The sequence below is a fragment of the Aspergillus karnatakaensis genome (genome assembly GCF_047715665.1).
Source record: "Aspergillus karnatakaensis strain CBS 102800 unplaced genomic scaffold BJY04scaffold_105, whole genome shotgun sequence".
In the NCBI taxonomy this organism is placed as follows: Eukaryota; Fungi; Ascomycota; class Eurotiomycetes; order Eurotiales; family Aspergillaceae; genus Aspergillus; species Aspergillus karnatakaensis.
The window spans coordinates 44,095-71,965 of NW_027395817.1; the positions used below are offsets into that span (position 1 = coordinate 44,095).

The window sequence follows — 27,871 nt, forward strand, 5'->3', positions numbered from 1 at the left end:
ATAGTTGGAGTTATTGTATCACTTAGTTTTTCCTGTTACCGCTTAAAAGGTCAACCTCTATATATATAGAATTGATACGAGACCTTTATCACTTCTCAGGTCCCTCCTCCATTTGCACAGTCACCGAACTGCCCGCAGTATGCTGCTCCAGCTGAGGCTCCCAAACATCCATATCCCCAAACCTCTCCGGCACAAGACCTGCATTCCCCGGATTTGCCATCCCTGCCTCCAGCTGCCTCTGATAACTCACCTTCCTCAACCTCTCCGCCTCCCTCGGCGTCAATGCAAGATAAACCTCCACCCCAACCGCATGTATCACCAACGCCAACCACATCGCCATCGGAAAGGTAATCCCCAGCGCCGCACCCTGCTGCTCCGGTCTCTCATCGTGATCCGCTTTCACGACAACCTGACCATCAATAGTGAGGTTGGCGTTACCCGGTGCACAGGCCGGATACATTCCGTAGATTGCTTCCACGGGCATGTGGACTGAGTTTGCAATGTACAGGAGCTCCGCACACGGCATGATCTGGTACCAGCCCCGTGAGTAGTATTTCGAGATAATGATCGCGGAGAATTGCTGGATGATGCGCAGGGTGACAATGCTCGACATCCAGAACCAGACGCGCAGCATCCAGGCGCGGTGCTGGTCAATCTGCAGCCGCTTGATGTTGTAGTATGCGTTGAGGATGGCCAGAGTAGATGCAATGGCCAGGAGTCCAACGGCAGCCTGCGTTGCGATGTGACCGCCGAAGGAATGATCGGTGATCATCAGGGCACCGGCAATGGAGAGGAGGACGAGGAGGATGACGAGATACCCGGCGACTCGGTGGTAGATGAGGTAGTTGTGTCGGATTCCTGGGACAAACTGGAAGACCGCGAGGATGCCTGCGGGCAGGATGGTGGCGAGGTGCAGGATGATTCCGATGTGGTACCGGCGCATAGAGTACCAGTAGCATTCGCCGGGGGCAGCGCTGCCAGTCGTGCTGTTCAGGTTGCAGAAGATGCCGTTAATGGCGAGAAACTGGAGACGGGCAAGGCAGAAGCCTAGGAGGGCACCGGCAAAGATGACATCTGGGCTAATCAGTAACAGAGTCACAAGACCGGGCTGGTGACATTACACAGAACAAAATTGTAGCCTTTGGCGAAGCCGATGGGGTTGTAGACCCGGCGAGCCACTTTGACAAATGCGTTCGCTGGGGGGCGGGTTGGGGTCACCATGTTGGCTTTGAGGGCTTGGGATATACTGAATATATTGTTGGGGTGATGGTTAGCAGTGGAATCAACGAAACAGACAGACTTTATACTGTTGTATACCTATGCGTCGTAGCCTAACTCCACGGACGCGGACTCGGACTGACCGTTGGACTTCCTGTGGGATTCCACTCCCCGTCGGACTCGGACTGTCACGACACTCCTTGTAGATCACTCCTCAGTAGCGAGCTCTAGTTGATCCAGCGTCGTCTACTGGGTATTACACGAAGACCTTCCTGACATATTCGATGAGGGGCCGATCATGTTGCAAATATATATTTCACATGGCTGAGATCAACGGATTGTATGCCAACGCCTCTCTGGAAGCAATACCCCCAACCCTTGATACTCGGCTCTCATGCGCTCTACTAGAGTAATATACGGCTGCAGCTCAAGCATAAAGGACTTTCTACTATCTACCTCGATCTAGATGACGAGGGTTGGTGTGAACCCCTAACAGCCAATCAGAGCGCAGTGCACCATCGGAGAAATCTGGGACGCGACAAGAAACAACAACAACAACAACAACAACAACAACAACAACAATTCTGCTTCACATCTCGTCGCCCTCCCATAAGCCACGGAACTCTGCATTTAACCCAGCCATTGCAGAGGCAAACAAAAATGGACAAACTCTATCCTGATTCCCACCGCGCAAAACGCGCCCGCGCCGACACAGCAATCAACGCTAATGGCAATGCCAACTATGTCCTTCGGCGAAATCCTCCCTATCCTCCCCAACCTCGAACCCAAGACCGTCTTATCGATCCTCACCCAAGCCGCCTATAGAAACCCAGACGTTTGCGCTATCATCGCCGAGACCATCGTCGCCGAACGCGCCGCCCAAGGCCGACGCGTTCTGACCTTTCCCTACGAATCCAGCGAGGTCTGGCACGAGATCAACACTAAATACAGTGGCCTCAGTGGTTCCAAGCAATATAACATGTCCGGCGATGTGTGCAATATGATTGCCGACACGATTGAGGGCATTATGAAACAGTGCGGCCCGCTTGCGAATCCCCGGACGCGGTACAACGGGCTCGCGGTGCTGCGGAAGATCGGGAAGACGATTTGCCTATCGGCGACGGATACGCTGGGGCATGAGGTGCAGAAGGACTTTCAGTGGAGGAAGGATCTCGAGGAGGGCATGTTGCAAATTGTGGAGGCGATGAGTATGAGCGGAAGATGGGAGATTATGGAGGAGCAGGAGGGCGCGGAGGCGTTGTGGGTGAAGTTGCTGGAGCTGGATGCGCTGAGGGAAGGCCATTGTGTGTTTCGTGTTTGAAGAGCTACCGAATGTTTTGGATCTGCTTATGGACGATGGGGATAGTGACGAGGAAGACGAGGAGAGACCTCGGGAGCGGCTGAATCTGATGGGTTTCGGTTCTCTACTCTCTTGATGATTGAACCACGGTCAGACGAAAGGTCAGATTCGGGAGACAGCAGAGCTCGAGCCATTATTGAGACATATATCCTAAGCCACATGGCTAAGTAGAGGGCTACACTGCCTATTCTTCAAATTCCCTATACCCTCCACCTCCATACCCCTGACCACCAGTGTCTGCATCACAATCGTCTCTATCACCATTGTCTGCATCACCATTGTCTGCATCACCATTGTCTGCACCGCCATTGTCTGCACCGCCATTGTCTGCACCGCCATTGTCTGCACCGCCATTGTCTGCACCGCCATTGTCTGCACCGCCATTGTCTGCACCGCCATTGTCTGCACCGCCATTGTCTGCATCACCATTGTCTGCATCACCAATGTCTGCACCGCTATCGTCTGCACCACCAAAGGCTTCACCATCATACTCTTCGCTTCCATTTTCTTGACCTCCAGCTTCCGAAGCTCCATACTGACCTTCATCAACCTGCCCTGCCTCACCCTGTTCTGCTTCCCCTGATTCTAGCTGAACAGAGTCTGCTCCAACCTGCCTCACATCATAGTCTTGAAAATTAGTTTCCTGATCATCTGTATCAGGACGCTCTTTTCTCTGACCATCTTCGCCTTTACCTGTATTCCGCACGTTTTCTAACCACTGAGAGGGCCATCTAGCCCATATCCCGGCACACGGGACTGACCAGGGTCTCCAGCAGCACCATTGCCACCACTCTGCGATGCAAAGGCCGAAATATCTCGATCGCCGGGGGAGACAGGGTCCTTTTGGGTTTCTGTCGAAACGCGGCGCATCTCTTGCTCGTCTTTAGCACTTTTCTGCTTCATTGTATCAGCAAGCACTGGCTCATCTTCCTCTGACTCAAAGTGCACCTCATCGTTGATATCCTGATAGCAGTTGTAAACATCATCCGCAAAATTGCTGTTTGCGTTCTGATCAACATCAGTAGCCCCTCGAGTAGGATCATTGGTGTGTCCCTGTCTCGCCCGCCACGCAGATATCTGGGTTGTCCTCAGCTCCACGAGCATCTTATTGATCTGGGACTGCTTCTTGAAGTATTTGCCGGCGTGCTGATTCATGGCCCGGAATATGAGCCTGAAATCGTCGACCCGCCGGAGTCTGAGCGCCATCTCGAGCGCGCTCCAGTATTCGCTTTGCGAAAGCTCTCCCTGACTCAGAAGCAAATCTAAAATAGCATGTCGTATTTCCCCATCATCAAAATCTTCCTCTCGCGCCACGGCTGCGGCAAGTGGGCTCTTATACTTGCCACAATCCCTGTCTATGCGTCCAGTGTAATACAGGAGATATTGACACAAATCGACACTGCGCTTGAGAGCGGCGGCCTGTAGCGCCGTTCCATGCTTTCCGGCGATGATTCTGGGATTGGCGTTGGCTTCGAGGAGGAGGCGCGCGTTCCGATTACAGCCTGCGAATACGGCTGCCTGTAACGGCGTGCCTAGCCTACCATAGTAGGGTTCACTCAGTAAAGGGTGCGCGTCCACGTCGGGGTGATGTTGGTCAAGCAATTCTCGAAGGCATCTATCATCGTCTTGGACGACTGCTGCGTGAAGCGTGGTGAAGTGTATTCCGTTGCGCGCCTTGATATCTGCATCTCCACCAAGCGAGAGGATTAGCTTAAGGCTTTGGACATTGCCGGATGTTGCAACGGCCTGGAGAACGGGCTGAAAGGGGCCGGCCCGCAGGCGGATGTCTGCGCCTCGGTCAAGAAGCAGGCGGCAGATACCCACGTATCCTTCGGCCGCAGCGGCATGTAAAGCGCAACCATCGCAACTGCTACTGAGGTTGACATTCGCGCCATTCGCTAGCAGTATTTTGACGTAGTCAATGTTGCCCAGCATAGAGGCTATAATAAGAGCTGTGTTCCCGTCGGCATCGCTCCGATTGACGTGCGCTCCATGAACGATCAGCTGGTCCAGGCAGGTAGTCGCGAGATTCTTCCTTGCTGCATGGACTAGCGGACACTGCGCACTTCTCACACCAAAAAAGTTCGGGTCCACCTTGTGTTGAAGCAGCAGAGCAACCAGGTCCTGATTTCCAGCATCGATGGCTGCGATTAGGGGACTGCTGAGTGTTGCATTCCCATAATTTCGATCCGCACCGTGTCTGAGCAGAACTCGCGCGATCTCAACATTTCCAGTGTTGCAAGCTACTTGCAGCGCTGTGCCTACTATCCCCCCACCCAGTCTCAGAGCATTGACATCGGCCCTATATCGGATCAGAAGCTCAACGATCTGAATGTGACCGTTGGAGGCAGCTGCTTGCAGTGCGTGTCCCTGTGGCGCGTTGACGTCTGCACCTTCCTCGATTAGCATTGTCACAATTGATTCTCTCCCGTCGAAGGCTGCCGCTGTTAACGCGTTTCCGTATTCCACCCCTAGTGCATTGGGGTCTGCCTGGCAATGCTGCAGAAGGAACTTAAGTTTCGACTCCTGCTCCATGTCGGTTGCTTGATATAATGCCTCATTAATTGCCGATTGAAATAGAGCGCCGTGCTGCCTGTAGTCCTCGAACAGCTGTTCAAAAGTATTCGTCCCCCCTATCCCGGCGTCAATCACGAAGCAATTCTCGCATGGCAGTTCTTGCGAATTCTCAAGGAAGAGTTCGACAATATTCGGCATGTTTGCCTTTGCAGCCTCCTCAAGAGCCCTGTCTTGAGAGCAAAGGCTGGTATTGATTACCAGCAGTATCTTGATGATGTCGCTATTACTCGTGCAAGCTGCCGCTGCGAGAGCAGTGCCAAACTTCTTTGAGGTCAAGCTTGCCGTCCCTCCTGCCTTCAAGATCTCCTCAAGAAGCTCCTGATGACCTCATTGGGCAGCTAGAGCCGCCGCACTGTCCGAGTCCGGTGCCGCCAACGCTGGGTCCGCGTTGTACTCCATGAGTAATGATTTTGCTTCTTCTATCCTAGCCTATGCTAGGGCCAGGGTCAGTGGCATGCCATCCATAATGGAAACGGCATTGACATCTGCTTGGCCGATGGGGCCAGTGTAGTGGAGCAACTCGCCCATCACCCCTTCTGGTCTTCTGCAGTGGCCATGTGCAGCGGTGTCCGCCAATTGCTGCCCCGGCTGTTGATGTCTGCACCAGGCTTCAACAATACTCGACAGATGTCGGTATGCACAAAGTGTGCAGCCCAGTGTAAGGGTTGGGATCCGAATGAATCAACATCAACGATTTGGTCCGTATGTCCGTTTTTTAGGAGTGATTAGACTAGCGATAGGACATCGAAATAGCATGCGACGTGGAGCGCAGTTATCCCTCGCAACCCATCACGGCCGTCTCGTCGGGCATCGGCCCCCCACCAGCGCTGGCGAGCTGTTGAATCTTTGCACCAAAAGCTGTCGTTCTTCTTGATCACCTCCACGCATTCTGCTGTTGCTTCAGATCCATGCCTTAGCCAGTTAATGAGCGGGTATTTCATAAAAGTTTCGCTGTCTGGACCGTCAGCCTCGTCTCGTTCACTTGCACCTCTTTCTGCATCAGCCATGGCAAATAAGTCGGTGATTGCAGCTTCCGCTTTATCCTCTGCCGGAGAGTTATTAATGTATTTAATGAAGTCATCCGTCGCAGGCTGAAGCTGCGTAAATAGGTGAGAGAAGCAGTGAAGAGCGACGACGCCATTCTGGCGTTGCAGTTCAGTTATGCCATCTTCCTCTCCGGTTAGGCCAATGAGCTTTCGCAGTTCCGGCCGCTGAGGTGACTCCTTTGCGGTCGATTGGATGAAGTCGACTGTGTTCCGAAGTCATCGGGTTCCCGGGCATCAAATATTCTAACAAGCGAACCACAGGAACGGATTTCTGGGCGCAGGACCTCCGAGCGGTTGTCCTCGTTGTCACTCTCCGTGGTTCGACACCTGACGCTACACCCGAGAGCACGGCGAGCTCAGATAGAGTGGGAGGTTCAAACACGACCAAAAAAGTACGTAAGATCTCGTGTGTTACCTCAATGCCTTCCTGGTCCTGGTCCTTGTTCAACTCCTGTGCGAAAATAGTAGAATGAGCATGCCTCTAAAAGCTAGATGGAAACTTGGGAAAGGTTCCCTGAAGAAGATCGACTTTCTCGGCCACTTCAACCTGTCATACGCCTCCTCGATTGTCAACAGCCGCTCTTCATCAATTAGCCTCCTTTATAAGCTACGTATGAGAAGCGTGAGGAAGGGATAGAGGAATTCATTGGCAGTTCGCCAACGTGACACGGGGCGTGGGGCCTATTGGGCTCGCCATGGCCTTGGAAACTAGGGGGAAGGAAGTGGTAGTAGATGAGGATCGCACAGCGTGAGGCGCTGCTACAGCAATCATCCAGGTGTCTAGACCATAGACAGACCTAGTACGCTATAGGAGAAATTTCCTCTCGGGATAGTCTACGTCTGAAAGGCTGGGCTAAGGTGGTGTCTCGGGCTGATTTTACGCCACCTCGGCCTCCCATCAACCACAAACCACTATAAACCACTATTAGGATTACAACTTGCCATGTGGCTTTTAGCTAGTGGTTTGTCCGACTTAGTAGCTCGGCGCTGTGCTGTTCTATGCCGTTGTTGTGTCCCCTCTCTTATGAAAGGCAGGAGAAAAGCCCGTATCAACCGTCTTGCTAGAACCACGCCTTTCAGGTTCCCTTACACGCTGGATAGTATGTCCGCTGAGAGACCTGATGTTCTTTCGTTCGCACCTGCTCTCCCTCTGGCTCATAGGTCGAAGCAAGGGAAATCAGCTCGTTACATTCAATTGTTTGAACCACCCCACCCAGATATTCGAATGTAAAGCTTGGAAGGCGAGTGTATCTCGAATGAGCATGATACAGCTATAAGTTGCAGACTCAACTAGGGGGTAGGTAGGGGGCAAGTCGGGGGTAAACTTCATTGGCGGGATTTAAAATACCATGGGGTCAATGTACATGGCTCAGGTCTGTGCGAGCGAACGCGCCTGCTGCCCATGAGGCATAGTCGTAATTCAAATGAATCCACGAGCCATATGAAATTTTCAGGAGTTGTGGTTCAGGGAGAAAATGATCTGGCGAGTTTCCTGGAGAATACGCCCTTTTCTCTCTATCAACTCAGTGACTAGAAAGGTGGGAAACCGGACCTCATACGGAGCATAAAAAATAGTATTTGCAAATCAATGGCTGTGGATATGAACATATATAACTGAACACAAACCGTACTTGAGATGAGTCTAGCAGGTCCATCCCGCAGCTCCCAACCCCAATAATAGCTCTGTATTGATTCCAAACACCTAAACAACCACAGTTTGTCAATGTCAAAAGAAAAAAAAGAAAAGTACTACATGTCACTGAATTTCGTGACCTTGGCGTCAAAGCGTACCAATCACCTGAACTGAGGGCTACCAAACCAGGCTCTCGAAAAGCTATAAAGCACCTCATCTCTTACTGACCATGAGCTTTTTTCCCCCCTCTTCATCCTCAGCATCATTCTCTCTTTGGATCCAGCTTTAGCGCCGAAAACTGAAAGAAAAGAAAAAAAACAACAAAAAACACTTTCTTTAAAAGAATCTTTCCAGTGTCACTCACTCTGCAATTCTCAAGATGAAGATCGCTCCGGCTGTCCTTCTTGTTTCCTCGGTGCTCGCCACCGGGGCGTTTGCCTCTCCTATCGAGAAGGTTGCTACTCCAGGTGACCTTCAGGGTATGTTTTTGCTGTTGTTCTGAAGGCCCATAAGAATGAGTACTGATCTGTATGTGATACATCTAGCTCGTACCTACAAGGACGGCCACTACGGTTACCGCTACCATGGCTACGGGGATGGCGACGCCGACAACGACAATAGGAACGACAACGATATTGACAATGAAAACAAGAACAACAATGACAACAACAATGACAACAAGAACGACATTAATAACGATCTCAAAAATGTGATCAACATTGACAATGACAACAGAAATGACAACGATAATAATAACAAAAACAAGGGCAAGGGCGGCAAGGGCAAATACTACAAGCGCAGCGGCGGCTACGGTGCTGATAATGAGAATGACAACGACAATGAGTTGGACAATGAGAACAAAAACTGGAATGACAATTACAGTGATAACTACAATAATCTTGATAATGATGTCAAGAATGTTATTGCCATCAAGAACGACAATGACAACGACAATGACAATAAGAACAAGGACAAGGGTCGCAAGGGTGGCAAGTATCGCAAGCGCAGCGGTCATGGGGCTGATAATGAAAACGACAACGACAATGAGCTTGACAATGAGAATGACAACTGGAACGATAACTACAATGACAACAAGAATGATCTTGACAATGATGTCAAGAATGTTATTGCCATCAAGAACGACAATGACAATGACAATGACAATGATAACAAGGGTCGCAAGGGCGGCAGATACCACAAGCGCAGTGGTGATGGCCCTGACAATGAGAACGACAACCGTAACGACCTTGACAACGAGAACGACAATGACAACGACAACAAGAACGACAACAAGAACAATATCAAGAATGATATTGAGAACCACATTAACATCAAGAACGAAAACAAAAACAACAATGACAACGACAACAAGGATAAGGGTTTCAAGGGCTCTGACGGCCGTGGCAATGGCTTTGATGGCTATGGCAAGGGCTCTGATGGCCACGATGACAAGAATGACTATGGCCACGGCAGGGGCAGGGACTCCGGCAAGAGCTTCGGCAAGGGCCACGATGAAAAGAACGACTATGGCCACGGCAGTGGCAGGGGCTTCGGCAAGAGCTTTAGCAAGCACTTTGGCAAGCACGACGACAAGCACGACAACAAGAACGACAACAAGTTCTTCAACAAGAACAGCAACAAGGGCAAGGGCTGGCCTTGCTGATAAACGCGTCACGCAGCGGAGTCGCGGACTTGCAGTCTCTGTGCTCAAGAACTGAACCCCTGGAGGGTTGGAGGCCACAGGTGAACTATTGAATAGGGCTCGGTTGTGGAATCAAAAGGTGGATGGTGGTGCTCAAGGGATCAGAGGTACGCGGTCCTAACTTAATGGAAGGGTCTTTCGGGGGCTACAGGGCTCGACTAGCTAATTAATCAAGTAATGTAATGTAGTCTTAGCTCTTAGCCACAAAAAAAGTGGAGGTAAAAAAATAGCAAAAGTTTCTTTCGCTAATATCTGGCTCCCATTACCTACTAACTAAAAAAATCGACTTACCATGAGTAAGAGCTTGGATACTGCCGCGGGAGCAACTCAAGGCATCTCTCAGCAATGGTCCGATGCATTCGAGTCTCATCCGTCCATAGCGTACTCTTTTGCCCTTTGTCAGGAGCCAGCGACAACTAGCGGAATGAGGCGTCCACAAGACTGACTGGCTGCATACTTCACCATGTCGAGCAGCAACGCCTTAATCTCACGAGACTTAGAACTTATTACTCTTCAACACTCTATGCTCTCCAAGAGAAACCAGATCACCTAACTCACCTGTTGCCGTGGACCCGAATCTCAAACAAGTCTCACCACCACTTCCACGTCCTCGCCACATTGGTTGATTGCTTTCGCTTGGTTACCTTGTGTGACCACTGTCATCACGCAGCATGTCATTCTACCAGCCATAGCTAGCAGATGCTCGTGTGTGTGTAGGCCAGACAAGCTATTATGCGTGTAGCAGCCCCCCAATAAAGAACATGGCCGCACTATTCACACGGTAATATAGAGTAAGCAGGAATGACCTGATTTTTGTCCGCCCCGCTCGGTTAGCGTAAACTGGATTATGGAACAGTAGTAGTTAACAGGCGGTAAATTATGGTGAGCACCATCTGCAGAGAAACGCAAATATGCGTCTAGGTATTCCAGTCGACCCGAGGACCTGCAACCAATCCAACACACTGTTTGCTATGCTGTGTTCCACTCACAGGGATCAGATGATGGAGAATGCCGTTCCTTTCTCGGCCACACGCGGCAGTACCTATATTCAGTCATTTATCAGAGCCTTGCCCCTCTGACGTGGAAGAAATTGTGTTGTGTCTCCCCACAACGGACACACCATGCAGAAACTCCAGTTCAATAGCTTACCCGGACTCTCTGATCCCGTGTTCCAGAGGGCTCTGAATCGTGAGTCTCAGTATCACAAATGGCTGGAGAGAGCTGTTTTCCCTGACCAATTATAGTTCCACCACCGGCTTCAAGTAAGATAAAAGAGCACGAGCCGCGCGTGGATTCTCAAAATCAGGCAAATGAGCCCCAGCGGCATGCGCCGTATGTATCGTTCGGAGATGGAACGATCACCGCCACAAGCGGCGCATTTGGATCTATCCTTCGGGTCAGCCAATATGTTGAATAGCCGGGCTTGGCTTCAAGTATGATTGTACTGGACGACGCTCAAGCGCCGCTCCCGTATTGCATCGTTTCCCGCGCCGATAAATTAATTGCCAGGGCACAGTTGCCTGGCGTGGGCTTCGGGATGCGAGTGGATTGGATTCACGGCGAGCATCCTGTAGAAGACGCCACACCGCCGTCGCTGACATTCTTGGGTGACAAGTGGCCGCGGATGGAATATAATATCAAGAACCTTGCCTTCAAGGTCGACCTCCTGTGCCGCAACCATATGGTGGTGCAGCGCATGCGCATCACCAACGAATCAACAAGGCCCCAAGTCTTCAACATGGAGTTTAATCCGAAGTTTGTTCTACGGGATCTTGATTATATGTCGAGCGAGATTAAAGTCTCGATTGACTGCTCGCCCGGACCGCATGACCGTAGTCTTGTTTTTATGCAACAAGTTCCACCAACTGTGGCGGGTTTGCGGATCAAGGTTGTCGTGGGTCTTTTCAAGAACGGTGTAGCGCAAGAGCTGAAAGACGACTCTACGCAACAAATCAAACATGGCATCTCATCAAAAACCATGGTGGAGTATCTTGCAGTCCTCAAGATACAATACGGCGAGCCAAATGACCAATAGGGAAATCTTATCATATCAGTTGATGAAGTGGGCCAGCTTCTTCATGCCATCCCGCGACAAATCACCAACTGGGAGTGGCCGCATATTGAGCAAATGCACACACGATGGTCTCTTCGTCGCAACCTCGAGCATATCTTAGGGGTATGCAGCATTGATACACCCCTCAAGAACATGCATCACGAATCGAAGTCCTCTCGAAACATGATGACTGATGATGTGGCACCCGCAACACCAAACAAAGGCCCAGAAACAACCCTTGAAACACCCAAGGGAAATAGTTACTCTATCCAGGAACCAGACTGGGCTAGGCTCGAGCCAGAGGGAGCCGATGTTCCTGTAGAGCCCCACGGTATAAGGCATTCTGTGTCTGTATCACAGGGGTCTGATAGGAACAACGAGGGTCCTCAGATCATCCTGTTCACACCTGAGGGTGATAGTTACTCACTCCACGAGACAGAATCGTATGATTTTGAGGTATTCAAAGCAGACGAGCTACCAAAATACCCGGCAAAGGACGCACCAGAGGTGGCACCCAAACCCCAACCTACAGAAGGGCCTTCTTCTCTGAGCGTTGTTAGCCTTATTTGCGGGGACTTCAGCGATCATCGAGTGTGCATTTCGGGCAGCTAGTAAGTTTGCCGCTCATCCACAAACAAAGATCTTATACTAATACTCTGATGCCAGCTTTGCATTCAAGTTCATTTTGAGTATGTACCAGCATGCAGGACGGTACAGCCGGCGAGCTATGCGTGGATGTGAGTACCGTTAAGGTGTTTGAGAATCGAGAGGAGCTTATCTTTGTTTGCCGATGATTGCCGCGCTTCATTGAGGAGTGGATCAAACATCTTGGTCTCACCAGGAATCAACTCCCCCCACTTGGGAACATCTGCGAGATATATCCGACATGCCCGTTTACCGTCTAAGTGACCATGCCTGGATCTGGAAAGCCCTGTACGATATCCAGGAACTAATTCCGAGAGTGCAGGAAGAAAAGGACAAGGATCAGCGGGAAACAGACGCTTCACTGCAACAGCTGACTCTTGAAGTATCGAAGCCACACTCTACAGGCATTTTGACAAGTTCCTGAAGGATGTAGCATCTCTATTTCCGACTTTGGGTAGAAGACGGGCTTTGTCAAAACATGCCCTGGACTTTACGGTGGAGGACATGAGGAAGGAGAATTTACGACGGTTCACGCTGGAAAATGACATTCTCAAGAAAAGGATGCTCAGTGTCACCCGGACGGCCCGAGAGACGCGGTTTTTGTTCCATTCGAGGGTCACGGTGCTATATTATGGACGAGTATGGGGATTCATCGCGAAAGACCAATCCGATCTCTTTGAACAGCTTGTCAAAGTGCAGATACAGCATGATGAGGAAGGAACCGATGAAGCTCGATAGGACAATCCGCTTCGATATGCTTTAGCTCTAGTCATGGCCCGTTCAAACCATCAGCTAGATCGCGACTTTGAACCGAAAGAAATGATTGCTCATGCCTTATCCATCATTCGAAACTCGTCCTCTGAGAACGGTCTGTATCCCGGCAGTTTGAATCCGACAACCAAGGAGCCAGAACTGTTTGATAGAGAGCTCCACCGCGACTTCTTTTTCCATTGCGGGTTTGAAATACCGTACATCTTGCTACTCATTCAACATGAACAATCCTTGGAGAAGCGGATTACGGATGAGTTTTCTGGCCATGCTTCTTCCAGCGAACAGGATGCAGTCTTGTCAAAGAAGGAGTCAATCGAGCTACCCAAGGTAATTGAGAAGGCCATCATCTCTGAGACCGGTGATGCTACCCTCCATGCGGAACGTGTGCTGTACTGGTTCAAAGGAGTCTGAAGCGGCAAAACCCTCACGGCAGACTCGTTGATCTCAGTAATATTGTTGACATACCAGAGGAATGGCTCTATAAATACCCCGACTTCCTCAATTTTGAGCCACCTGAATTGAGCGAAGCCAAATCAATTATCACAGGCGGGCGGTTGCTCCTGAGAGACAGAAAGAGCGATCCTGGAGATATTGTCGTGAGTATCGGGAACGCTGATGAGCACCCTGCACGGTATACCTTTGTGGAGGATATAAAATTCTAAAGAAATTAAGTATAAACTATTAATAAAAATTTATAAATTTAATAAATCCTTATATTTCTTTTATAGTCTTTAGGGCTTCCTACTCCTTTATTACTTATACTTTCTTAAGATTCATTAATATACCCTTACCTATCTTAATAATAAAACTTAGGTATTTTATTTCTATTATACTAAATTTATACTTCTTAATATCTAGGTAAAGGCTAATATCCTATAAGGATTAGAGTACTTTCCTTATATATATCTAATATTTAGCTAAGCTTTTATTGGTATATACCAGGATATTATTAATATATACTAAGTAGAATTTATTAAGGTAATTATATAAGGCCTAATTAATATATTTTTAAAAGATACTTAGGGTATTAGCTAGTCTAAATAATATAACTAGCTATTTATAAAGGCTATATTTTATTTAAAAGGCTATTAGTTATTTATCTCTTTCCTAGATTTAGATCTTATAGAAAGCTATAATAATATCTAGTTTAGTAAAGTACTTAGCTTTACTAATTTAATTAAGAGTTTTATAAATAAAAAATAATAAGTATTAATTCTTTTTAAAATAATATTAAGGTTATAATAATTTATATAGAACTATAATCCTTTACCTAGCTTCTTAATAAATAGTATAAAAGTAGTTATAAGAGAACTACTTATATAAATGAATCCTTTATCTAAGAGTTCTATAAGCTCTTTTTATAGTATTACTAGTTCTTCCCTTAATATATTATATAGAATATTATATAGAAAACCTTAAGGGGCTTTTTATAAATTTTTATTCTTATCTAATAAGTATTTAATATAGTAATTAATCCCTCTTTCTTAATATAAGGGTAGTATCTATCTATTCTTAGATTTAAATAATACTAGAAAATCTAAATATTTTATAAATAATTTTATTTTAGGATTAATTCTTAGTCTCTTCCTTAATACTTTCTTAATATCTTAAAATAATATAGTAAAAACCTTTATTCCTTTTTTTTAAACCTTTTTCTTCCTCCTTATCTATATACTAAATATAGTTACTAATATTTTTAATAGTTTCTTTCCTTTTCTTAAATACTTGGCTTAATAATATAAGTATAAAGATATTTTTTTAAAATATATTTTTTCTCTTTATAAATCTAGCTTTTCTTAATTATATTTAAGTTATAGCAGCCCTAGAATAATATTATAAAAAAGATAATAATCTAAAATATATAGATATATACTCTCTTTAATATATATACTAATATTCAGGTATATTTATACTATTTCTAATATTACCTTATCCCTATCTATACTTTTTACTAATACTAAAGAGATCAGGATATATTTTACTTTAATCTTATTTATAAATCTCTAAATTATAATATTATATAAAAGATATCTAGTATTTATTATCATTTAAAAAGAGCTAGTATAATCTACTATTATATTTAAAATTATTAATAAGGAATATATATACTTTTTTTAAAGATTTTTTAATTTAAATAAACTATTTTATTTATATATTTTTAAGTATAACTTTATCTAGAGGCTACTCTTTTTCTAAATTATATTTTTTAAAGATAGCTTTATTATTATTATATATTATATTATTATTAAGGACCTAAGTAAGTATAATCTATTAAAATATTTATTTAGGTTTTTATATTAGTATAAGGCTATAGTCCCTAATCTAGTATCCAGGTTTCTTATATTATAAATAAAGATTTTCTTTCTTTTTTTTTATCTTTATAGTTAATACCTATATAGTATATCTCTTATTTTTATTTATATTAAGTTAAGCAGTAGCTATAATTATTAATTATTAATTTATTATATCTCTAGAAAATAGGAATCTAGTTCTAGCTATATTCTAATTATTATATATTATATTTTAAGTTCTTCTCTTTACTTATTAAATATTTCTCTTAACTTTTTTTAGTAAATTATAGCAATCCTTATATAAGTTAAGAATTAGAATACTGATAATCTTACTAGTTATTTTTATAAAGATCTTATTTTAAAAAATATTTTTTTTTAAATATTATCTTAATTAATTATAGCTATAAGGGTTAATTATATATTTAAATTATTAATAAATTGATTAATTAATCTCTAGCCCTATCTTATATTATTAATTTGTTAAAAACCCAGCCAGGCGGTCTACGCGGCAGAATAATACGAGCCAGTAACATTGCGACAAGATAATAGTATCCCAGGACACTATTATTAGAGGAGAAATATTATCAGCCATGGAAGGTTACACTATTATAATATTTAGGTTCTTAGTATATTAACTACCTTTAGTATTAGGATAGACCTAGTAATACTAACAGGCACGAACAGATACTAACTATTATATAATAAAGGCTACCTAGCAAGACGCCTATAAAAGAAATCATATATATATATTATTTAGTAAACCAGGAACTAGTAAGAAAAATAGTAAATAAGAAAATACTCTTATTAAGTATACTACTTAATATACCTTAAAAGGTATACAGGATAGTATACTATATAAAAGATATTTAAGGACGCTTATTACTACTATACCTAGTCTTACTTATTCTTCGTGATTAATATAAAGTATTATTTTAGAGTTACCTTTAAAATAGTAATATACTCGTACAAACTACTTTATAAGTATTTTATATATAAGATACTTGGCCTTACTTACTTTAACTAAGCTTAACCTAACTATAACTAGTCTTTATACTAGTTAAATATAAAGCTATTTAAAAAAAAAAGATTAAATAAGTTAAGTTAAGTATTACAAGCTTATAAGAAGTTACTAGGGTTAGGAAGAAGTAAAGAGGTCTATTCTTCTATAATATATTAATTACTAGTTAATACGAGTATCTTGTCTTAACTTAAAATAACTATTACTATAATTTCTAGAGGAAACTAGTAAGCTAACTAACCTTTTACTAATATAAAGTAATTCTAGTCTATTATTTATATTATGCAGGAGTAGCTTAATAATTAAGCCGCGATTATTAATAGCTTAACTAATAATCTTAATTAGTATAATACTACTTTTACTAGTAAAACCTAAGAAATAATTAAATAGCTCTAGGAGCAGGTCCTTAAACTTAATAATAAGCTTATTATAAAAATTATAAAGCTTAAAACCCTTAAGCCTTTTAATAGTACTTAATCTAAGCTTAGGTACTAGTAGACCTAGATAAATACTTATTTTAATATTAATAAAAATAAGTTTATAGGATAAGAAGATAAAATTCTTTTTATTTTTACTTATCTTACTAGGGCAGCTTATAAATAATTTAAACCCTTTATAAAGGAATACTAAATTACTAATACAGACGAGATAACTAATAATATTAAGAAAATCTTTATAAACTATAATATTTTTAAGAGATACTTAGAAAATATTTTTAGTAATATTAACGCTACTTAAAATACTAAACGCGAAATAAGATAACTAAGGCAGATAGGTAATATATCTTATTATATATTTAAGTTCGCGTAATTATAATCACGCATATCTTAGGACGACAAGGCCTTTATTAAATAATTCGAGGAAGAACTTAAGTAAAAGATCCTTAAAAAAATAATTATTATAAATAGACCTAAGATTATTAAAGAAATAGTTAGGCAAGTAATATAAATTAATAACTAACTTTAAGACCTGCAGGCAAGGAAAAAAGGTTATTATTAATACTAGTATAATAAATACCAAGCACTATATTTCTATTAATTTAGCAGGACCGGAGAAAACTATACTAATACTAAATAATAATCTATACTAAGAAATCAGGGATATAATAATCCTTATAAACCTTAATTAATAGACCTTAATATAATACTTTCTAAGAAGAAAGGGGAATAGTATTAAAAAAAGAATTTATACTTTACTTATAGTAAATTAGGCTATAAAATAGTAGACTACTCTTAAAGAAAAAAGCAGGGCTAGAAAAATTATAAAGGTTCTAAATAAAGAAAATAACTAAATACTATTATAGAGCTAATAATACTTAATATAACTAGGGAAAAAAATCTTTTTACTATATCCCTAGAAAAAGTAAAGTATATAAAAAATATAAATATACCTCTAACTTATAAAGAAGCTATAAAAATTACCCGGGAAATAAAAAAGCTAGTTAGGTATATACTATATTAAGCTAGGGAGTTAAGAGTAAGAGGATACCTAAGTAACTTACTTCTAGATTAGAGTAAATAAAATAGATAAGCTCTTAATAATATAACTAATATAGAGTTAGAAGCCTATATATATATCTAGGCTAGAAAATATAATACTAATTATAATAATAAGGCCTGTAGGCTTACGCGTAAGTATTATATAAAAAAATATTAACTCTAATAAATTTTATAAAATAACTAAGTTAAGAGGTTAGACAGGACTTATAAAGATAAATCTATTACTAAGCTAGTTTAAAAAAGGGAGTACAGCAAATTCCTAGCTATTATATAAAATTTTAACTTTCTTAATAAATAATTTAGTACTTAAGTAGAAGGCCCTAATCCTAGTAGGGAGGAACTTATTAAGGTACCTAAAACCCTAATTAAAAACCTTATTTAAGAAGGATTTAAAGATCTTTTTAAATTACTAAGTAATAAAAGAAGGCCTAATACTATAAAATAGAATTACTAAAAATATAAAAGAAATAAAATTAAGTAAGAATAATAATAACTCTAGTAATAAATCGTGTTTTAATATTATTATATCTAGCTAATATACTAGGACAGGACTAATAAGAATTAGGTAATTTATAAATAATTTTATAATAAATACTTATAATTTTATAAAGCCTGCAGGCGAGATAACTAAGACTATTATAATAATTTAAAAGAAATTAGTAAGAAGTAAAAAAGCTTACTTAATTATAAATACTATTACTACTAATAATATAATTATAAATACTATATTAAATACTCTAAGCATAACTAATAATTATAAGTTACTTGTTATAAGTAAAAATATCTAGTACTATAATATAATATCTTAAAAGATTTAGTAGAATATAACCTAGTCGCGCCTAGATATATTAAAGATAATATAGAATATTTATACTATTAAATAAACTATACGTATAAAGGGTATAAGAGACACCTAGACTATATATTTAAAATATGGCTTTATTATTATAAAATATTATATTTCTACTATAATATAAGAAAAAAAGAGGTAGGACTAGTACTAATACTACTATAGTATAGTAAGGTACCTAATTAGGAGCTAGAATCCTTAGAAGGTGATAAACTAGCTTTGCTAGGGTCCTTAGTAGTAATATAACAAGGATAATATTTTAAACTATTAATTTAGGTTAATAGGTAGCTAGTAAATACTATAATTAACTTAGGAGTAACTAGTAATTTTATAAATCCTAAATTTATAAACTTTTATAAATTACTAAGTATAAGGAAGAAAATTCCTATACTAATTAATAAATTAAATAGCAAGAACCTAGGAATTCTTGAACTAATAATTAAATTAGTACTACTACCTATAATAATATATAAGAGATACTATAAATTAAGTTTTAATATAACCCCTTTAAGCAAGTATAATATAATATTAAGGATCCTGTGGCTTAAGGATTATAACCTAAATATTAATTAAAGTAAAAAAATACTTTAATAAAGAAAAAAATACCTATAAATAAAAAGAAAGGTACTAGTTAGGGCTAGCGGCTAGTAATATACTTAAAATAAGGCTAAGTAAATAATTAGATAACCTACAAGGAAGTTAATACCTAGAAGTAATTATATAACTTTAAAAAAAAAGTCTAGTTATTTCTATTATTATAGTAATAAAATAACTATTAAAAAGAATATAATTAATAAATATCTCTGGTTAGGCTACTAGCGAAACAAGATAATACTATAAAATTATAGAAAATAAAAAAAAAGATAGGGAGGAGGCTTAGTAGCTAGTAGTAGTTATAAGTAATACTAAGCTACTCTAAAAAATCCTAAAAAAGTATAGTTAATTTTAAGATATTTTTAAGAAACCTAAGAACCTGGTGCTACTACCGCACGGGCCCTATAACTATACTATACTTATTTAAGAAGGAAAAGTATTATATTACTAATAAATAATCTTATTAAATAATAAATATAATAGGTTGCTAAAAAAATATATTAATATTAAAGAACTTATTAGGATTATCCAGAAGTTAAAGTCTCTTATAGAATACAGGGTCTTATTTATCTTAAAAAAGGGAGGAGAGAAGTAACTTTATATTAATTACTAACTACTTAATAATACAATAATTAAAGATTAGTACTCCTTATCCTTAATTAATAATATCTAAAACAAGCTCCGCGGAGTAAAATAATTTACGAAACTTAATATAACTAACGCGTATTACTATATTAAGATTAAGAAAGGAGAAGAATAGAAAACTACTTTTAAAATAAAATAAGGTTTTTATAAATACTAGGTTATGTTATTCGGGCTAACTAACGCACTAGTATTATTCTAATAATATATTAAAAAAGTACTATAGAAAGTTTTACCCAGGTACACATATATATATATTAATAATATTATTATTTACTCGGAAACCTTTAAATAATATATACTAGATATATAAGAAATACTAGCAAAGCTATAAAAAATAAATCTTAAATATAAGCTTAAGAAATACAAGTTTTATATTAAAGAAATAGAGTTTTTAGGGTACTAGATTACTAAGGATAATATCTAGGCAGAAGTATTAAAAGTTAAAGTAATTTAGGAATAGCTTATACCTAAGAACCTTAAAAAGCTATAATAATTTATTAGTCTACTAAACTATTACTAATACTATATTAGGAGATATACTTATAATATAAAACCTCTATTTAAGTTACTAAAGAAAAATATTTTTTATAAGTAAATTAATAAGTAGTAACAGGCTTTTAAAAGGGCTAAAAAAAACCTAATTAATCTACTAATTTAGAAGTAATATAACCCTACTTTACTTATAATAGTAAAAATAAATATGTTAAACTATACTTTAAGAGCTATAATAACCTAAACTAGAACTAATAGCAAGAAAAGATTAGTAGCTTTTTATTTAAGGAAGTTTATACTACTAGAAGTAAATTATAATATTTATAATAAAAAATTACTAGCTATTATAGTAATATTTAAATATTAAAAAATCTATTTAAAAAGTATAAGGTACTAAGTTATAGTTAAGTCTAATTACAAGAATCTAACTTATTTTATAATAACTAAAGTATTAATAAGGAGATAAGCTAGATAAGCTAAACTATTATTATAGTTTAATTATAAGATAATATATTATAAAGAAATTAAAAACGCGCAAGTAAATGCTCTTAGCTAGAGATTAGATTATAAAAATAAGAAAAGAAATTTAAAACTAGCAATCCTACGGGTTAACAAGGATAGAATACTTAAAAATAACCTTATAATCCTAGCTATAATAATAGAAGTTAGTAGACTAGAAGTCCTGGATAAGGTTAAGAAAACCTTAAAAAATAATAAGCTCGTGTAATAGATTCTAAAAGTATTAAATAACAGGATTAAATACTAAGATAGCATAATTTAGATTAAGGGACTAATTTATATCTTACCTATACTAATTAATAAGATTATTTTATTATATTATAATAGTCTAATAGAAAGATACTTTAGGATTAATAAAATATATAAAAAGATTACAAGAAACTATTATATTAAAAATATAAAGAAAAAAGTTAAAAAATATATTAGTAAATATAAAAGTTATATTAGGAACAAGCCTGTAAGGCATGCTTTATATAAAAAATTATAAAACCTAGAAATACTAATAAAACTATAGGAATAGATTATAATTAACTTTATAAATCTTTTACTAACTATAATATTAGGAAGGGACTATCTTGTAGTTATTATAGACTAACTTATAAAATATATTTACTTAGTATTAATAATAATAGCTATAACTATAAGGGATATAAGTTATTTATTTATTAATACTATTATTATAAATTATAGCACGCTAAAATATATTATATTAGATAAGAATAAACTATTTACTATAAAATTCTAGAAATTAGTCATGGACTAAATAAAGATTAAGCTATAAATAATTACTATATACTAACTATAATCTAATAAATAAATAGAAAGAGTAAACTAAATTATTAAGTAATATCTGTAATATTACGTAAATTATATATAAGATAACTAGGAAGATAACTTACTAATAGCCTAGTTTATATATAATAATTTAGTTTATAGCGTAACTAGTATAATATTATTTAAAGCTAATTATAAGTATTACTTAAGTATATATAGGGAACCACTATAAAAAGAACTAGTAGCTAAGGAAGCTAACCTTTTTATAAATAAATTAAAAATAATCTAAGCCTAATTATTAAGAGACTTAGAATTTGTTAATATATAAATAGTAACTTATTATAATAAGAAAAGATCTAAGGAACTAGATTTAGAAAAGAAGGGGAAGGTCTTTCTTTTATAATAAAATATTAAGATAAAATAACTAAGTATAAAGCTAGACCATATCTACTTAAGACTATTTAAAATTAAGAAGTAACTAGGACTAGTTAATTATTAACTAAAGCTACTAGCTTTAATAAAATATATATATCTAGTTTTCTATATCTTATTATTAGAACTAGTACTTATTAACGCTAAACTTATTAAATATATAAAAGTTAAAGAAATAAATAAAGTAAAATATAAAGTTAAAAAGATTCTAAATTATAAGCGAGTTAGCAGCAAGACCTAATACCTAGTAAAGTAAAAAAAATATAATACCTCTAAAAATACCTGGGAACCTATTAAGAACCTAATAGGTTACTAGAAGAAAGTTTAGGAATATTACTAGGGATCTTAAAAGTAGAAAAGTCTATATTCTATTAGAATATTAAAAACCTAATTATTTAAGTTAGACTAGTTTAGTCTAATATTATAGCTAGCTAAGTAATTATAGCCTTATACTTATTAGCTAGGCGCTTAAGTTTAGAGTAATTTTTAGTAATTAAAGGATCCTTTTTATTTAACTAATTTATTACTACTATATTATAATCTAATATCTTAATACCACGCTCTTTTAGAAATTTCTATTATTTTTAAAGGTAAAATAACTTTATAAATAAATAAGCAGAGGCCTCTTCGGCCTTAGCTATCTTATACTTTATTTACTTTTTATTATATTTTAAGTTAGACTATTATTTCTTGCTATAAAATTACTTCTCGTACTTGCAACCGTGACAGGTATATAATATATAGTTCTAGCTCTTTAAATCTATAATATATATAATATTACAGGTAGAGTAGTATTTACAAGGGTTTAGAATAAGAAAACTATTTTAGATAATACTCTTAGACTAGGTAATATAGTTAGTAAGATAGTTATGCTTAAAAAGTATAATAAGCTATTTTAGGAAGAAAAAAAAGGGAACTAGAACTTACGGGTGTGCGGGGAATTTATAATACTTATACTTTCTAAGATAAAAAGTAAGAAGAAAAGAAGATAGTATTAAGAACCTAGCTAGGTAGTCTACGCGGCAGAATAATACAAGCTAGTAATATTATAATAAGATAATAATATTCTAGGATATTATTATTAGAGGAGAAATATTATTAGCCATAGAAGGTTATATTATTATAATATTTAAGCTCTTAGCATATTAATTACTTTTAATATTAAGATAGACCTAGTAATACTAACAGGCATAAATAAATACTAATTATTATATAATAAAGGCTACCTAGTAAGATACTTATAAAAAAAATCATATATATATATTATCTAGTAAACTAGGAACTAATAAGAAAAATAGTAAATAAGAAAATACTCTTATTAAGTATACTACTTAATATACCTTAGAAAATATACAAGATAGTATACTATATAAAGAATATTTAAGGATGCTTATTACTACTATACCTAGTCTTACTTATTTTTTATAATTAATATAAAGTATTATTTTAGAGTTATTTTTAGAATAGTAATATACTCGTACAAACTACTCTACAAGTATTTTATATATAGGATACTTGGCCTTGCCTATTTTAACTAAGCTTAACTTAACTATAACTAGTCTTTATACTAGTTAGATATAAAGCTATTTAGGAGAAAGGATTAAGTAAGTTAAGTCAAGTATTACAAGCTTATGAGAGGTTACCAGGGTTAGGAAGAAGCAGAGAGGTCTATCCTTCCGTAACATAATTCTATTAATTACTTTCTTTTATTAGTTCTAGTCCAGGTAGGTATAATTTATTTTAGTTATAATTCTAGTATAAATAGTTTTTTTATTTTATAGATTTTACTATAATAAAATTTATAATAGGGCTTAGCCTTATAACCTCTTAAAAATATATTATTCTTATAAGAACTTATCCAGGTATATAAGGGTATCTTTATAGAATTTATTTAAGATTTAAGTGTTATGGAAGAACAGACCTCTCTACATCTTCCTAACCCTAGTAACCTCTCGTAAGCTCGCAACACTTGACTTAACTTAATCCTTTCTCCAGACAGCTTTATATCTAACTAGTATAAAGACTAGTCATGGTTAGGGTTAAGCTTAGTTAGGGTAGGCAAGGCCAAGTATCTTATATATAAAATACCTGTAAAGTAGTTTATACAAGTATATTACTATTCTAAAAGTAACTCTAAATAATAGTAGTTTATTAATTATAAAAAATAAGTAAGACTAGATATAGTAGTAATAAGTATTCTTAAATATTTTTTATCTTAACTACTATCTTAACTACTAACCCCTATAGTAATTTTTATAGTAGTTCTTAGTAACTACCTCCTTAACTACTATACCTTATAATAGTTTCCTTAGTAGTCTTACGTAACCCACGGCTTTTCTTAGCTTTTTTTTATTTACCTAGTAACTTACCGCTAGAGTATATTAGGCTATTATCCTAGGATAATAACTATTACCCCGTGACTATTATCCCTTTTTAATAGTAGTCCTTCTCTTAATAGTAGTTCTTTATAAACTACTATCCTCCCCTAGTAGTGGTCCTCTATAGACTACTATCTCCCTAGGGTTTTTATTCTTTCTAGATTATTATCTTCCTGTGACTACAGTCCTAACTAACCTGCTATCTTTCTTTCCCTAGCTATCCTAACTAGAATAGCTGTCCCTGTTTCTGCCTTGCGACCCCGCCTTGCTAGGTTCTTAACATTAAGCCTTAAAAGCTTAGTATTTAAATTTATCTCCTTTAAATATAATAACTTTAGAAGTATAGGGTTTAAGTCTTTTTAAAGGTTTAATAAGGACTAGTAATTAGTAATATATCTTATAAATCTAATTTATCTTTTTATAAAATCTTATAATATTTTTTATATATTATCTTTTATTCTTCTTTTATAAATATAGTATAATAGCTTGTATATCTTAAAATATTTCTTAAATATATTTTTAATTTGTTTATAAATACTAAACTACTTCTTTAAACCTATTTAGGTTATTAATATTATTATCTCTTATTTTATTTAATTAAATATTACTTTATAAGAGGCTCCTTACTATAATTATTTTTTATAAAGGGAATAATTCCTAATATTAAGGGTAGTAATCTAATAATAAATATAGTTATATTTCTTAATATAAAAGAAATTACTAAAATATAAGAAAACAGGGCCTGTATTAAGTAAGAAAAGACTCTACTAGTTATATAATTAATAGCCCTTAATTAATTATAGGAATAAAAGTATTAACAAGTCCTTGTATAGGGCTTTTCAGCCCATAACATAAATATCCTCTATAGTATACTATTTAGTATATTAATAGTAAATGGTTTAATATATTATCTATTCTTGGCCCTACTATCTATATACTATCCTGGATATTAAATGTCTTGGTGGTGTGACAACGGTTTCTTCTTCTAATTGGTTCCTTTTGTGTGGTCAGGGTTCTTCCCGTTGGCGGTGGACTTGATAGGCTGTCAGGCTCCCGCGGCTGGCTGTGTCTTAACAACGAGATTATCCAGTGGGAAGCGACATCCGTGGATACTTATAATATTACGTATTAGTAAGATTATGCACGATCCCGGGAACCTGAAAAGCCGGAGCCGAACCAGGTCGACTGTCCGCGGAGGCCGAGCGATGAATATAAAAAGGGGCAAATAATGGTTCGTGAAATAGACCACGCAACTCTTTTGATCTCTTGCAATAAGATGGTCAAAGTTGCAGTTGCCGGCGGCACCGGCGACGTCGGACGAACCATTCTCGAGGTAATCAAAAACAACCCCCGACATGAAGCAGTAGTCTTCACTCGAAAGGTAAAGTTTATCTAATACACTTGGGGACCTTTGTTTTTGACAACCAAACAGGCGACAGGGATATCCCTTGGCATACCATCTGTCGTTGTTGATTACGAGGATGTAGACAGCCTAAGACACATACTTGAGGAGCACAAAATCCATACCGTCATTTCTGCTCTCGGCTATGACGGTGACACCCTTAGCACATCCCAGCTTAATCTCATTCAAGCCGCGGATGCATCGACGTCGACCAAGCGCTTTGCACCAAGCGCTTTCGCCTGTGCATATACTCCTGAGTAGGTTCACTGTTCAAATTGAGCAAACAAGAAGAACGGTTACTAACGGATATACTCCAGTATGATCGAGACATTTCCAGCGCTTCATGATTATTTTCATGCAATTGAAGAACTCAAGAAGTCAACACTCCAATGGACCATATTCATGAATGGTTATTTTATGGACTACCTCGCGCCCGGAAAGATCAAGTCCTATCTTAGGCCTTTACCATCAGTAATTGATATTGACAACAAAATGGCCGCCATACCAGGTAATGGGAATGTGCCTATAACATTTACTTATTCATTCGACGCCGCTCGGTTTGTGGTTGGGTCTCTGGACCTGGAGGATTGGCCGGAGGAGAGCCGTATGGCCGGTGATATACTAACCTGGAATAATCTGATTTTGTTGGCGGAAGAAATCTCAGGTAACAAGAGTCCGCACTACTAAGTATGTGTACAACATTGACCTTCATGGCAGGATCTAAGTTTAAAGTTTTCCATGATGATATCGCGAAACTCAAGCGGGCAGAAGTGACTGAACTACCGATTCATGCTATCGCGTATGAGCACATGTCCAAGAGTGCCTTTCAAGCAATGAGTGCAGCCTTTGGCCTATGGACTCAAGATCCAAAGATCATGCATGTTTCTGGGGAGCTTAATGCAAAGTTTAGGGATATTCAGCCCCTAACAGTGAGAAGTTTGTTTAAGAAGTGCTGGTCTCAAGAAACATTAAGTGGTACGGATAAAAGAGGGTACTTGAGGGTGTAATATGCAAGTAAGAAGTTTGGGTTTAGCAGGACGGTGGTGTTAGTATATACTAGTAGTCACCATTTTAAGAATAATTATGCCTCTATTATCTACCTTTGGGAATTAACCATAAGTAATAGTTCCTCTATCCCACAAGCATTGAGGAAGGGTACTCTCATGGCTCCAGGGTTTAGCAGGGGACTAGCATTAATTAGTTAGCTTATTTTTAGGTAGCTTAATTTTTTAGAGTAAGGTACTTATAGAATTTATTATATATTATAATTTAAGTTTTTACTAAATATAGATTAACTACTTAAATTATAGATTTTAAAGTTTTAAAGCTTAGAAGTATTAGGTAAATATATAATACTATATTAAAGTTAATTAAGGTTTTATTAAAGATTTAATAAGGGATAAACTAGGATAGCTATATATAAAAATAATAGATTAACTATACTAGTAAATAAAATAATTAGGGACTAGTCTAGCTAAAATATTTAGTTAAACTTAAATTCCTAACCCAGAGGCCATGGGCGGACGAGGGCCTGTCCGGATTAGGGTTCTAGCCGGGTAGGGCGCGGTAGTACTACTAATTAGCTAGTAAAACTACTAGTCCTCCCTTATTTATATTAAATATCTAGCCTATTTATATATATAGCTCTAGTTATAGTAGGACTAGGGATAGTATACTTAATAGCTTAAAAAGTTATTAATCTATATATATAATTATAAAGTATAAGAGCTAAAACTTATAATATAATACTAATTTAAAAGTAGTAGGTTTTATTAGAATATAAATATACTAAGTAATAAAGATAAAAATAATAGATTCTCTTATATTTCCTAGTACTAGATCTTATAAAAACTAAATAAGTAATAAATATCAATAATTTAGGGTTAGGGTTAGGGTTAGGGTTAGGGTTAGGGTTAGGGTTAGGGTTAGGGTTAGGGTTAGGGTTAGGGTTAGGGTTAGGGTTAGGGTTAGG

General features: G+C 37.6%; 7 protein-coding genes across 7 annotated transcripts; 6 read left to right on the forward strand and 1 right to left on the reverse strand.

The window, feature by feature from the left end:
• Positions 1 to 35: 35 nt before the first annotated feature.
• Positions 36 to 1,342, reverse strand: BJY04DRAFT_12704 (uncharacterized protein). Its single transcript, XM_073708421.1, has 2 exons — positions 1,122 to 1,342; positions 36 to 1,074 (listed from the first exon to the last, which is right to left on the reverse strand). The coding sequence occupies exons 1-2, from the start codon at positions 1,219 to 1,221 to the stop codon at positions 89 to 91; spliced, it is 1,086 nt and encodes a 361-aa protein (XP_073564356.1). The 5' UTR covers positions 1,222 to 1,342; the 3' UTR covers positions 36 to 88.
• A 618-nt stretch (positions 1,343 to 1,960) lies between these two features.
• BJY04DRAFT_224921 (uncharacterized protein) lies at positions 1,961 to 2,539 on the forward strand (the record flags this gene model as incomplete). The annotated part of the gene is made up of 1 exon (XM_073718089.1): positions 1,961 to 2,539. The coding sequence occupies one exon, from the start codon at positions 1,961 to 1,963 to the stop codon at positions 2,537 to 2,539; it is 579 nt and encodes a 192-aa protein (XP_073564357.1).
• Positions 2,540 to 7,973: 5,434 nt separating this feature from the next.
• On the forward strand, positions 7,974 to 10,117 carry BJY04DRAFT_203719 (uncharacterized protein). Its single transcript, XM_073713378.1, has 3 exons — positions 7,974 to 8,312; positions 8,379 to 10,038; positions 10,095 to 10,117. The coding sequence occupies exons 1-2, from the start codon at positions 8,214 to 8,216 to the stop codon at positions 9,495 to 9,497; spliced, it is 1,218 nt and encodes a 405-aa protein (XP_073564358.1). The 5' UTR covers positions 7,974 to 8,213; the 3' UTR covers positions 9,498 to 10,038; positions 10,095 to 10,117.
• Positions 10,118 to 10,971: 854 nt separating this feature from the next.
• Positions 10,972 to 11,571, forward strand: BJY04DRAFT_224924 (uncharacterized protein; the record flags this gene model as incomplete). Its single annotated transcript, XM_073718090.1, has 1 exon — positions 10,972 to 11,571. One exon carries the CDS (start codon positions 10,972 to 10,974, stop codon positions 11,569 to 11,571), a length of 600 nt encoding a protein of 199 aa, XP_073564359.1.
• A 204-nt stretch (positions 11,572 to 11,775) lies between these two features.
• Positions 11,776 to 12,972, forward strand: BJY04DRAFT_224925 (uncharacterized protein; the record flags this gene model as incomplete). Its single annotated transcript, XM_073718091.1, has 3 exons — positions 11,776 to 12,200; positions 12,256 to 12,300; positions 12,618 to 12,972. 3 exons carry the CDS (start codon positions 11,776 to 11,778, stop codon positions 12,970 to 12,972), a joined length of 825 nt encoding a protein of 274 aa, XP_073564360.1.
• Positions 12,973 to 13,005: 33 nt separating this feature from the next.
• On the forward strand, positions 13,006 to 13,667 carry BJY04DRAFT_224926 (uncharacterized protein; the record flags this gene model as incomplete). The annotated part of the gene is made up of 2 exons (XM_073718092.1): positions 13,006 to 13,387; positions 13,474 to 13,667. The coding sequence occupies 2 exons, from the start codon at positions 13,006 to 13,008 to the stop codon at positions 13,665 to 13,667; spliced, it is 576 nt and encodes a 191-aa protein (XP_073564361.1).
• Positions 13,668 to 25,746: 12,079 nt separating this feature from the next.
• Positions 25,747 to 27,079, forward strand: BJY04DRAFT_203729 (NAD(P)-binding protein). The gene is made up of 4 exons (XM_073713379.1): positions 25,747 to 25,878; positions 25,930 to 26,156; positions 26,217 to 26,563; positions 26,617 to 27,079. Exons 1-4 carry the CDS (start codon positions 25,774 to 25,776, stop codon positions 26,904 to 26,906), a joined length of 969 nt encoding a protein of 322 aa, XP_073564362.1. The 5' UTR covers positions 25,747 to 25,773; the 3' UTR covers positions 26,907 to 27,079.
• The last annotated feature ends 792 nt before the right edge of the window (positions 27,080 to 27,871 follow it).

Coding starts and splice junctions, on each gene's coding strand:
- BJY04DRAFT_12704 (XM_073708421.1), bottom strand. CDS start 1,221: ATGGTGACCCCAACCCGCCCCCCAGCGAACGCATTTGTCAAAGTGGCT. Junction 1,075..1,121: donor AGGCTACAATTTTGTTCTGT/GTAATGTCACCA, acceptor TGATTAGCCCAG/ATGTCATCTTTGCCGGTGCC.
- BJY04DRAFT_203719 (XM_073713378.1), top strand. CDS start 8,214: ATGAAGATCGCTCCGGCTGTCCTTCTTGTTTCCTCGGTGCTCGCCACC. Junction 8,313..8,378: donor CTACTCCAGGTGACCTTCAG/GGTATGTTTTTG, acceptor GTGATACATCTA/GCTCGTACCTACAAGGACGG.
- BJY04DRAFT_203729 (XM_073713379.1), top strand. CDS start 25,774: ATGGTCAAAGTTGCAGTTGCCGGCGGCACCGGCGACGTCGGACGAACC. Junction 25,879..25,929: donor CAGTAGTCTTCACTCGAAAG/GTAAAGTTTATC, acceptor ACAACCAAACAG/GCGACAGGGATATCCCTTGG. Junction 26,564..26,616: donor GTTGGCGGAAGAAATCTCAG/GTAACAAGAGTC, acceptor CCTTCATGGCAG/GATCTAAGTTTAAAGTTTTC.